We start from the raw sequence: 12,965 nt of genomic DNA on the forward strand, positions 1-12,965 counted from the left end.
CTTACCAAATTGCGTGTTCTCATCTTTGATGTTAATGTTGACTTTCACTCTTCCCTAGTTCAGTGAACTCTGCTGGCACTTTAGAAATGAATGGAGAAAAAGCAGCCGTTACTCCCTGTTTAAAATATATTATATTAGTGACACACAGCTTTGTAATAAGAAGAGACAAGTATCACACTTAAAAATAGGATAGAGGGATGGCAGTGGCATAATACATATCGAAGGTTATTTATAAAAAGTAATTTTAAATAATAAAATAATGATAATATTTAATTTAAAATCATAATATAAAAATTTTAAAGGTTTAAATATGTTTTAATCACCATCGTAACAATGGTTTTGTCTAAGTTGGCATGTTCCATTGGTTGCTGTGGTGATACGACTGCTGTTAAAACTGTTAAGGGTGCAAGATTTTATGCTTATTTGTTCAGGGCCTTCCTTTTGTTCCTGTAAGTCAATTTTGTTATGTTATACATCATGACCTGTTTACCTATTCCGCAGTGCTTTGGAATATTATGGGGTTATATAGTTCAATAAATAATAATTGTTCTATATAAATTTTAAAAAGTATTGAATAGCATGTCATAGTTTTAATAAACACAATTAAACTTTAGGAATATAGAATAAAACTATTATACATATTTTTTATTTTGTAGCTTCTCAGCAGTGGAAGCAGATACCTAATTCGCTCAGATGACATGGTAGAAACGGTTTACAATGAGAAGGGAGAGATTGTGAAAACCAAGCAACGACGTCTCTTTATGTTGAATGACGTGCTGATGTGTGCCACAGCAAATGCCAGGTATATATGTGCTTTTTTCTTTTTCTGATTTCTGATCACATCTTTTGGCATTTAGTATACATTTCTGCTATTCCTGGAAGGAACCAGCAGGTGGCAGACCTGAGGATTTTTTTTTGCAGTGTAATAACAAAAATGTTATTCATGATAAGTTACTTAATCATTATCTGGAAGTGTTACTGTGCTTTATATTGTACTTGTCATGTGTAAATTACAAGTAATGCAGTATTCCTCTCCCACACCTGGATTTAAATACCTACTTGCCAGCACGGCTCCCTTAAACACTAAACTCTTATACATAGAACGCAATCAGTAGCAGCTGGCAACAAGGTCATGTTTAGTGGCAGGAGATTTAATACAAGATTTTTCCAATCTATGTATAATATCTATAATTTGCTTCGCCTTGAAACAAGACCTCCTGTAAAGGAAATACTTACAGTTCATTATAACCTTAGGAGAAAATACAAGTGTCTCAAATAGAATAAAGTGTGTTAAAGTGAATTACAATATAACTTTTAATTTAAAGGGCATGTGTTTGTGTGTGGTAGGAATTCCTTTAGAATGGTCTAAGACCTAACGACTAGGACTCTCCACAAATTCTGGCACCATATAATAGGAATAATAGCAATTCAGGAACCAGTATTGGTGTGGGGTTACTGAGAGGAAGCACCTAGCGGGAGCACAGGAGGCCTTTCCATGTACGATCGCATATCCCTGTTGGTTATTGCCATATCAGCTGCTTAATGATTTCCTATACGTGTCATGCTGTTGGTACAGTAATTGATTTGTTCATTTTCATCTGTTTAGGTCTTCTAACGAAGGTAGCAGTATGCTTACTACAGGCCAAAAATATCTTCTGAAATGGAGTGTGCCTTTGGGCCATGTACAAGTCATTGAGTACGGCGATGGTGAGGACCAAGGGGGGCAATCACGGTTTACGTCTTTGCATTCTGCTGAGAAAGTCGCTTGTGCCAAACCAAGTAAGTGCTTGTAAACATTCACGGTTTTATTTTTATTTTTAAACGCAGACAAAGGTCTGGTACGACCACCTTCATATGCTGTTGATAAAATTGTGTTTTTCTGCTTCTTCTAATTGGTGCTGTTGGCCTCTCAGAAGAACATAACACCCCTAAAGGGGCAGTGGAAAATCGTAGGTTTCCATCGTAGCTCCTTTATATCCACATAATTAAAATAATAAACTACAGTGGCGTTACTAGGAAGAATATCTGCGACCTGTGGGAGCCCATGTGTTAAACATTAGGATGTTTTTGTAAATCACTGTTTTTAATTAACAACTTGTTTGCTGGGTAAAAACCTATACTAAAATAGTGATATCTGAGCAGGGCCGGCCCAAGACAAAATGCCTGGGGCGAAGTTTAAAATGCTGCCCCCCCCCATTATCTACCCTTCCTCTCCCTGCCGCCCTCTCCATTATCTACCCTCCCCCCCCCCCCCGTACTTACCTTTCAGCAGTCCTGCGGTGAGTCTCCCTGCTTGGTCTCGGTGCCGGCTTGTAATGCTGAGCGCCGGAAATGACGTCATCTTCCGGCGCTCAACATTACAAGCCGGCACCGAGATCAAGCTAGAGGGCTCGCAGAGGAGAGAGAGAGGAGCGCCGAGCGGGTACTGACAACTTGGTAAGATAAAACCACTCGGCGCCCTCTCTCTCTCTCTCTCTCTCTCTCTCTCTCTCTCTCTCCTCTCGGCTTAAAAAAAAAATAAAAAAAAATAAAAAAGGTCTTGGGGCGGCATAGTGCCGCCCCTTCAAAAGTGCCGCCTGGAGCGGTTGCCCCACTCGGCTCCATTGTCGGGCCGGCCCTGTATCTGAGAAGCACGATGTACGCAACCGTGAGAAAAGTTGGCTTTCTTTATGCTTATGTTTTGCTGCTATTATAATATAATTTCAGTTTTTATAGGTTCTATTTTATTTTACCTGAGGTGCAATACAGACATCATCAGTATTCTTTTGAGTAACAATCGCTATTATGATAGTCCGCAAACATCATCATACAAAAAACATCTAAAACATTGCCACTAAGAGGCATTCTTGGTGGGATCAACGTCCAGGCTTAACCAATAGTCCAACGTTGTGACCCACAATAAGATCCCCAAATCACAGATGGAGAGCGATGGGAAAACTTGACATTTTAATTTTGTATCCTTATATGCTTTTCTTTTGTTTATTTTTATCTGGCACTCACTTACCCATTGATCCTCTATGAGTGTATATTTGGAGAGATGCTAGATTTTATTCCTGGTCATAGAGACAATTTAGCACAAAATGAACGATCGATAATTATGTAAATGTTGTGCAAAAAACACGCCTGGACGCCTCTTATATTAGAATAAATCATTGCCCCTTCAATAACAGTATTTCTGCTAATTGGTAGTAACGGGCCAGAGACTTTGAATACCAATTAGCTGTTCCCATTCCTTGCATTTTGCCAGCATTTCCGCTTTTTTGTGGCATGTTTTGTTTGTGCACATGCTTGTCCAAAAACAGAATTAAGAAGTAGGTGACTTCATGTGAAAAGTGCTCAGAGTAACCCCATTGTCTTCGGCCCTCTTCAGCTAATGTAGATGTTGGCAGCATCCGACACAGATGCAATGGCCTTGCTTACAAAGTAGTACGCTATGTTCCAAGAGGGCATTTCACATGGTTTAGAGCGAAACAACGGTGTTACAATGTGTGCAGGTTTGCGTTTCATGCCCCTGTGTGAATTGTAGCAATTGGTCCCTAGAGTATTTGCTCAGGAAGATAAGAGAGGACACAAAATACATTCTGTTTGCAGAAAAGGTATCAAATTATTTTAACACTGTGAATTGTGAGAACACTGATACACTTTATAATCTGTGTCCTCTCTTTTATTAACATCTACAGATCTGGTCCATTTAACACTGCCACAAAGCACAAAATTTCATTCTTCATTTTCAATTCCCGTTCAAAACAATAGGATTTCTTCAGTTCTTCTTAATAAATGAACCTTTAACCACTTCTGCTTGGAAGTTAATCCATGCAAATTTTCGGCCGGATGATGCAAGTCTACAACTTGTCTATATGTGACGTAACGCATGTCAGAGATGTTATAGTTTACACGTGACACCATAATCTCCAGCTGTAACCGAATGAGGAAAATGAGTTTTATTCCAGCAATTACTGGAAGCTGCCGTTTCCCCAGCTCTGTGATAATGTATTCTACGCAGTCAGTGGGAAGTCTAGGTCCATTGTGCTTTATGTGAATTTGCTCTCATTACTTGTTGTAGTTTTATTTCCTGTACTTGTGCACTTCATCAGGTTTATGCCCTACGTCTTCAGACCTTTAAACTCGCGGTTAACTTTCATTTTTTTGGTTTTCTTTAAAATATCGCTGGTTTTGATCACCAGGAGTTTGCAGAAGAGTTGAATGTTGCGTCTCGTGGAGACAGCCAGCTCCTGCAAAGCTGCTTCTGCAAGAAGAGGTGAGCTGGCCCTACACAATGCATAGTTAAATTAGTGAGATGTTTGGACTCCCCTCACATTAATCATGCATTATACAGGGTCAGATCAACTCCTTTCTCATGATTTTACTGTATAAACCCCTAAGATTGATGATTACCACTGTTTCCAGTTACATCGAAGAATCTCAATATCTAGAGGGATGTGTTTCTTTACTGGATGTGATGAAAAGAACTCTTCTGTGTCTGCAGACGGTTCTAATCTTATTAACGGAACATTATTTTTTGTTATATCCTCAGATAAATTATATATGGGGCCTGGACAGTTGTATCAGGACTTACAGAATCTGCTGCATGATTTGGATGTGGTTAGCCAAATTTCTCAACTAGTTTCGCAGCTGAAAGGAAACTATCAGGTAACAGTTTTGTACCGTTTGTTATTGCCAGCAACACCAACTTTGAGCATTTTTCTTTTTCTTTTTGGTTTACATGCCCTTAAGTCATTTAACCCTTTCTGACTCCGATGGGGTATACCAGAAATTGTTAGTCAATGACAGGAAATATGAATCTACTTTACTAATGGTATTCATATTAAAAGCAGTCACACATCTAGAAAGTTGATCCAGGGAGCAATCTGATTGTCGCTATGGAAGCAAGAAGGAATTTTTCCCCTGTTGTGGCATAATTGGTAATTGCCCCAAGTAGGGGTTTTTTTTGCCTTCTTTTGGATCAACTTTGGAACTAGGTATGTGTGACAGGTTGAACTTGATGGACTGAAGTCTTTTTTTTCAACCTACTATACTATTGAGCACTATTGAGCATATCTAATGTTCAGATATTCATCCCTAAAAAGGGGCTTCACGACTCCAGTCCTTGAGAGCCAAAAACAAACCAGTAAATCCCTGTATCCCACCCAAAGACAAAGAGTTTGGTGTATTTGTTTAGATGCCTGTCGTCCAAGAATTGTAACCTGCTTCTGGCCCTCTAGGACTGGAGTCGTGCAGTCCTGCCCTGTTTGTTTAGCCCTCTTGCTGGATTACAGAACTAAGGCTAAATATTATGTAAGTCTACCGAACACTAATGTATTCCTACTGATACACAGAGAGAGAGAAATACTGTCAAGGGACCTACGCATCTGAAACTTTAGTACTGGGTAGTCATCAGTTGCCATGACAACCCAGTGCTCGGGCCTCAGCCCTTCAAAAGAGTGAATGGCAAAATCTATTCTGAAGGGAAAATAAAATAGATTACTACTTTAATGAGTCCCTATCTCCTTTGAATATGGGGGTAGTAAGAAATCACCTTGGTTCATGTCATAAAATATAATGGAATGTATAGTTAGAAATAGTGAAGTAGAGAAAATGAAGGTTTTAGAAAGAAAGGTATAATAATACTACACTTAATGTTGAAATAAACAAGAATTGCCTTCTGCCCATTATATAATCAACAGCAAGGTAAAAATGTATTATGTGGAGAATAATCATTCTGTGCAAGCATTGTCATTGCTTGTATATTTGTGTGCGAATGCTGTCACGCCTATAAAATTATACATTCCTGATTACGTACAAAAGATAATACATACAAATTAATTACATTACCTCATTAAATGGACATTGTATCATTTAATGAAAATCTAATGGAAGGGAGATGCACTCAAACAAAATGCATAACACAATCGTTAAATAGTAAAAAACTTAATTTCTATTACCAAAAGTAAGTAAAGCGTATAAAGCACCTACATGGATATATAGGCAAACAGGAAAGTGATAGGAAAGCAGAGACTGTAAGAGAGATCCCTAATGTTTCGACTCAACAGGTCTTTATCAAGTTCTTTCTCTTGGTGTAATATGGCTCTGTCATTTTTTTTTTTTATTTATACATAATTAAGAATGCCTTTGTTTTTTGTTTTCTTTCTTTTAACCATAAGCTTTTAAAGCTCTATACTAATGCTTTTGAACTGCTTCAATATATAGTCCATAAAAGTCCCTCTTTGTCTCCAGCACAAAGAGACAGCCTACATTATGAGTAACAGCCTGAGCAGTCTACATTGTCGTTGCTTAGGACATGCTGGCTGAGTGTTGTGGAATTTACAGTCAAAAATAGCTGGGGGAGGAGTGTGAGTTTGTGTCTATCTCTATGTCCGTGATTTGTGTTTGTATGTATTTTATTTATCAGAGAGTATAAAGCTAACGCAGCTATACCTTAATTCAATATCTACATGAGATCGGCCAAAGTAAAGGCAAAATCATGTTTAATACAAAATAACGAGTGATTTTATTTGAAAAATGCAATGTTTGTCTTTGTTTCTTCTGTAGAATTTGAACCTTGCAGTTGCACAGGACTGGTCTTCAGGTTTACAAAAGCTAATCTTGAAGAAAGAAAATGAAATCCGAGCTGCAGATCGCTGCAGAATCCAACTCCAACTGCCTGGCAAGCAGGACAAGTTAGTGGCATTTTTCTTGCATTCAGACTCCCTAAATTGTAGCACAACATTTTAAAGCAATGATCGGTATCACTCAACTTTTTGTTTCATTTTTTAAAAATCTTTGCTTCTGAATATGTTTCAGGACAGGCCGTCCCACTTTCTTCACTGCTGTTTTTAATACATTTACTCCTGCTGCGAAGCAGTCATGGATCAATAACCTACAGATGGCAAAGCTTGCCCTTGGTAAGAATCATAGCGCTGCATACGAGAAGCACAAAACGCCTCTTACTTTATTATATTTAGGATTCTGCTTGGCTCTAATGGATACCCTCATACTTCTGTACTTATGTGCAGTTCATAACAGATAGGGAGTGGGGTCTGAGAACACCCCGATGTGTGCTGCTGGTTAATCAGGGATATTTACCACTTAATGCCAGGTATATTTTCTATGTTCTGTGCTGTTAAAAGAGTTAAGCTGTTTATTGTCTCAAGCTTGACGCATGGAGCCACACAACATGCTGTTTCTACCTAGCTCATCACATTTATAGTTAAAAAGCGAGTCTCTAAAATATCCAGTAATCTCACAGAGAGAGATATCTGAAAGACTTTGCATGCTATTTGGAGAGATTGATATTCCCTTAAAACATGGCTTAAATTATGAACACTGTCGCCTCCATACGCAGGATCAGAAGGCATGATAACCCATTACAGAAACACTAGTCTTCTAGTGACGTCGCAAAATTATTCTGTGCGACAGCAAGCAACTATGTGTAGTGGCAGTCTGATTCTAGCTATAACAATCTCTGTTAACCCATTGATCCCAGTGTATATTGTATTTACAGTGATACACTGTTTGCATTACAATAAATGTGAAATGCAATGAGTATAGTAGTTATTTATCTATGTATGTGTATATAAAGTTAATCATGCTTTTTGTTAATGCAGTTGACGTGATTATTTGCATAACTATTTCTCTGGTCTGCTGGTGTTCAGCTCCTGAGGTTACTTTACTTAACCGTCTGAAGGCCAGAAGAGTATTTGTCTCACCATTTGAAATTTAAGGGCCAGCTTTGTTGTGAGAAGAGCTAGGTTGGCTCTGTTTTATTTTACATTTTAAAATTAAATCACTGCAAATTTATGATTTAGAAACTATATCCCATTGTAATAAAAAATAATTTAAATAAAGAAATCCAGGTAAGTTCTGATTTTGTTTATTTCACTCCACTGTTTTTCTCGCATAGGAGAAGAGAACCAGCTGGGTTGGTTCTGTCTAGAAGATGAGGGAAACCATATCAAAAAAGAGAAGCACCCCTTGCTTGTTAAATATCTTCCAGTGATAATGTCAAAACAACAAGAGTTTAAGGTATAGTTTGTCATTTACTGCCACTCCTTTCACCCTTTTAACACCATAATTTGTCTCGCAATCACTGCATATGGGAATAACCAAGAGCAGGCTTTGTGGTGGACACAAGCATCCTATAAATGTTATCATGTACACTGGTGTTTATCATAGGCAATTTGCTAATACATTGGGTTTTATTCACTATGCTATGAGTTTAAAGATTGGTTGTAGTGAATTGAAACATTTCAACTAACCACCTGAACTATGCATTGAAATGTAGCAACTATTCACACTCTTGGTTTATTGGATTAGTAAGACTTCATTTTCCCCCTTTGCCCCATGTTCTGTCTTGGCAATGAAGGTGCTCAGTTCCACACATATATGACTACATCGCTAATAACAAATCCCTATCCCTCTAGAATACTTCTCTTTAGGGCTGCAACTAACGATTATTTTAATAATCGATTAGTTGGCCGATTATTTTTTCGATTAATCGGATAAAAAAATGCAATTTTTTTTCAATTTAAAATAATGTAATAAAAAACGTACAATTTACACTTTCATCTCTTTATTGCAATGGCCTCTCTCTATTCACCTTCTTATTTTACTGACATAATAATAAAAGCTACAAGAACCCAAACACAGTTTTTCTCAAACTAGGTTTTAATACAAAGCTATTAGTAAATATTAATGCATATGTTAACTATTTTTCATATTTAATAAAAACTATGAGAAAAAAGCCTTGTTTAAATTTTTTTTATTTACCAAACTGCCCCCGGTTATGCACATCTGACCCCCAGCTTGCCACTCTGCCCCCATATATGCCTTATACCTCCTATATGCCAGATTCCACTGTGCCACTGTGAGCCTGATGTGCCTTATACTCCTTATATGCCAGTGATAGGCAACTGAGCCCCCTGATATACCTTTTACCCCCCCGATATGTTTTATGCCCCCCTGATATGCCTAATATCGATATGCCTTATACCCCCTATCTGCCACTGAGCCCCCTGATATACCTTTTACCCCCAGATATGTTTTATGCCCCCTGATATGCCTAATATCGATATGCCTTATACCCCCTATATGCCCAGAAATTCATAATACCCCCCATACACCACTATAACTCACCCATACACCACTCTGCCTCCTCCCCTCCCATACACCACTTTGGCTCCTCCCCCTCCCATACATCACTTTGGCTCCTCCCCCTCCCATACTCCACTCTGCCTCCTCCCCCTCCCATACTCCACTCTGCCTCATCCCCCCCTCCCATACTCCACTCTGCCGCCTCCTCCCCCCTCCCATACACCACTTTGGCTCCTCCCCCTCCCATACATCACTTTGCCTCCTCCCCCTCCCATACTCCACTCTGCCTCCTCCCCCCTCCCATACTCCACTCTGCTTCCTGTCAGCAACGGAGGTTCACAAGACACCAGGGAGCCGGGTAGAGAGGCAGAGTGGCGTATGGGAGGGGGAGGAGCCAGAGTGGTGTATGGGAGGGTGGCTCCCATACACCCCTCTGACTCCTCCCCCTCCCATACACCGCTCTGCCTCTCTACCCGGCTCCGTTACTGACAGGCACTTTTACTGCAGCTTCATAGAAGCCTCAGCGTAAGTGAAGGGCAGTAACGGAGGCTGTCTGTGCGATGCAGACCCTCACCGGCTGACAGAGAGGATGATTCTCTGTCAGCCGGTGGGGGTCTGCACGATGCGCACAGACAGCCTCCGTTACTGCCCTTCACTTACGCTGGGGCTTCTATGGAGCTGCAGTGAAAGTGCCTGTCAGTAACAGAGTCGGGAGAGAGGCAGAGTGATGTATGGGAGGGGGGAGGAGTCAGAGGGATGTATGGGAGGGGGGAGAGAGACGGAAGTGAGAGACCGGCAGACAGTGAGGGGAATCCAGGTCCCCTGCAGCGTTGCGGGGGATCTGAATTATAGTGTTATAATCCGATCTCTGTTTGAGGTCGGATTATATAAGGAGAGGAGTTTTTCAGAGCTCTGAAAAAAACCTCTTTTTATAATCGATAAAAATCGATTCGATTAATCGATAATGAAAATCATGGACAACGATTTTAATTATCGATTATTATCGATTTTATCGATTAGTTGTTTCAGCCCTACTTCTCTTAAGGTAGTGCAGGATGTTGTTCCTTGTTATGGGGTATATGAAATGGAGTCGGTGTTACTAATCATCAGTGGCTTTGCAGGTTAATAATACTGATATTGTTATGTGTATTTATAGCCCCTGAATAAATGTGTGACCCACTTAGCATTTCTCTGATTTATTTTCAGATTGAATGTGCCATCTATAATCCTGAACCTTACCTCTGCAGTGAAAATGATCCAGATACACTTTCTATGCATCATGGTTTTCTGTGGGTAAGTTAAATACTTTAATCATTTAGTTTCCCTAGAACACCGTGTAAATTTTCTGATTTACATAAGATATAGCATAATACAGCCATGTAGTCATTGCTTTAAAAAGTCATGTCTAAGGAAAACGAATGGCATAGTATCTAAACAGTACAATATCACAGGAGCCATGGCTTCTAAAATTCTACTAATGTCATCTTATCTTTTAATGTTTTCTTAGTGTTCCATTTCTTCTTGGCTCTTTTAAAAACTTCAAGTTGGTTCCACAAACTTTAGGTCTGGTTCCTAAAAGAGATTCATTCTGCTCTGCACATTTAACATAAAATGCTTTTGATGTAATAAAGTCAGGGCTAGGTAATATACCTATTAAAAGCTTAAACATCCAGAGAAGCTGTGTATGTGCTATAAGTAGCTTTAATGTTCCTCTCCTCCTCCTTCCAGCGAGTGTTGACTACAGTGATATAACTGAAAAATGTAATTATTTTGTATTTGCAATCTCCTTGGTAGTAGCTACAACCAACAACACATTTATTGGTCTTCTTTGTCTTCTCTTAACCCTAGATTGGCAGCTGCACTAATCAGATGGGTCAGATCGCTGTTGTGTCACTTCACAACTGTAGCCCAAAGGTGTTAGAATGTTTCAATGTTGAATCACGCATACTTTGCATGGTCTATATCCCCGGGGAAGATAAACAAAAACAATTAAATGGTGTCCCAGATACAGAAAATGGGTCTTCGCGAGCACCAGATGTGCCTACAATTTGCCTGGGGATGGAAGAGGGAAGGTAAATATTATTAATTGTGATGCATCCTCTCTATTTGGAATTCACTTCAAGGATGGTGGACAACTGATAAGCCTAAACACTATTTCTCCTTAAAACTGTTTTTTCTACTAGGGTATTTTCTTTCTTTCAATATCACATATGAAGATTAAGAAACACTCTAACAACTCCTTTGTAGCAATACATATGTTTTTCTAAATTAGGCAGGGTATAAATATACTGATGGCTCTTTTCAGTTGCCTGGTTACTCATGCATTTATTGCTGGCATTGGGTATGTCAGCTTTAGAAATTGTTATATAATGCTACATAATATATGGTAATGTTGAATGGAATACATATTTATATATACGGATAGAGCATTGTGGGAGACGGGTTCAAATCCCAGCTGGAGCCTGCCTTGCCTTACCTTAATAGGGATCCTTGGGCAAGAAATTAAAGAGTCATGCTAGTTCGGGTGTCTCCAGTATTAACCAGATCCGCATGTTGAGGAACCACAAGTGGGCTACTGGCCAAAACCATGCATGGACAAGATTCTGGAACTGATAGATTGCTACTACCTAATTAGAGGGCATATATGAAGTGTATGAGAGAACTGTGAATGGATTGAAGACCTACATCCACACCAAGGGAGAAACAGCTAGTTACAATGTTTTAACATGGATTTCACAACTTGAGATCAACCAACTGCACAGTACAGCCCAGATGCGAGGAGACCCAAACAGATGCAGTAAGACCCAGAAGAACAACACACTGTGTAGCCAGAACTTCACTACCACCTCTGCCATTACATAGCACAGCAGTTGAGGTGAGACATAAGATCATAGATAAACTAGCTACACCTAATATACACCTCCCAACCATCCCTACTACCACCATAACTGATATATGCTATAGCTGCTGTAATCCTGGAAAGGCTTGGCTACACACGCAGGAATCCCAAGAGAACATACCCTTCATGGAAGATGAGATTGGAAGCCATGATCAAGGAGGCTGTAGAATTACAGAAGGGTGTGAAGATTAAGAACAATACTCTCCTACTGGAAAAATACAAAGGCCTAACGCCATCTGAAGCCTTAGAGACTGCTAAACAAAGGCTTACAGAACTGCCTACTAGACTAAGGAAATACACTAGAAAAGCAGAGGCCAACAAACAGGGGAGGGCTGGCAGCCTAAGGCCTGGGGGCAAGTCAAGTGAAGTGGCTCCGCCCCCTAGCACTCACCTTTCACCCCTCACTCTGCTCCCATCACCATGCGGCCATCAGACTGCTGGAAATCGAATCTAAATGGCCGCTGGGTGCTGATGCCACCGGCCGGAGCTACTTTAATCCTTTTTTTTAAAATGTATTTAATATGCCGGATCGGCTTGCCATATTAAAAATAAATAAAGTATTAAAGTAGCTCCGGCCGGCAGCATCAGCACCCAGCGGCCGTTTAGATTCGATTTCCAACAATCTGATGGCCGCATGGTGATGGGAGCAGCGTGAGGGGTGAAAGGTAAGTGCGAGGGGGTGGAGCTTTCACCCCTCACGCAGCTCCCATCACTTGGCGGCCATCGCATACGGCCGCTGGGTGCTGATGCCGCCGGCCGGCGCTGCTTTAATACTATTTTTTTTTTTCATTTAATAGCCGATCCGGCTTGCCATATTAAATTTTAAAAAAAAAGTATTAAAGTAGCGCCGGCCGGCGGCATCAGCACCCAGCGGCCGTTTAGATTAGATTTCGGGCGGCCTGGGGGGCAAGAAATATTATATTTTCCCTGCCAAGAAATATAAATGCTCTGTTCTAAGAACCTTCCAAGGTGTACT

At 40.0% G+C, this 12,965-nt stretch overlaps 1 protein-coding gene across 1 annotated transcript in view; it reads left to right on the plus strand.

The window, feature by feature from the left end:
• Positions 1-12,965, plus strand: part of LOC149302320 (rho guanine nucleotide exchange factor 10-like) — a 56,071-nt gene that overhangs the window by 25,441 nt on the left and 17,665 nt on the right. Inside the window, exons 16-23 of the mRNA XM_089482420.1 lie at positions 657-802; positions 1,607-1,779; positions 4,535-4,650; positions 6,550-6,677; positions 6,802-6,902; positions 7,901-8,022; positions 10,297-10,383; positions 10,939-11,162. Of these exons, the coding sequence (XP_089338546.1) occupies positions 657-802; positions 1,607-1,779; positions 4,535-4,650; positions 6,550-6,677; positions 6,802-6,902; positions 7,901-8,022; positions 10,297-10,383; positions 10,939-11,162 (1,097 nt within the window). The remainder of the gene's footprint in view (positions 1-656; positions 803-1,606; positions 1,780-4,534; positions 4,651-6,549; positions 6,678-6,801; positions 6,903-7,900; positions 8,023-10,296; positions 10,384-10,938; positions 11,163-12,965) is intronic.

This window comes from Sceloporus occidentalis, unplaced genomic scaffold (assembly GCF_023333645.1).
Source record: "Sceloporus occidentalis isolate IW3139 unplaced genomic scaffold, rSceOcc1.0.p SCAF_19, whole genome shotgun sequence".
Classification (NCBI taxonomy): domain Eukaryota; kingdom Metazoa; phylum Chordata; class Lepidosauria; order Squamata; family Phrynosomatidae; genus Sceloporus; species Sceloporus occidentalis.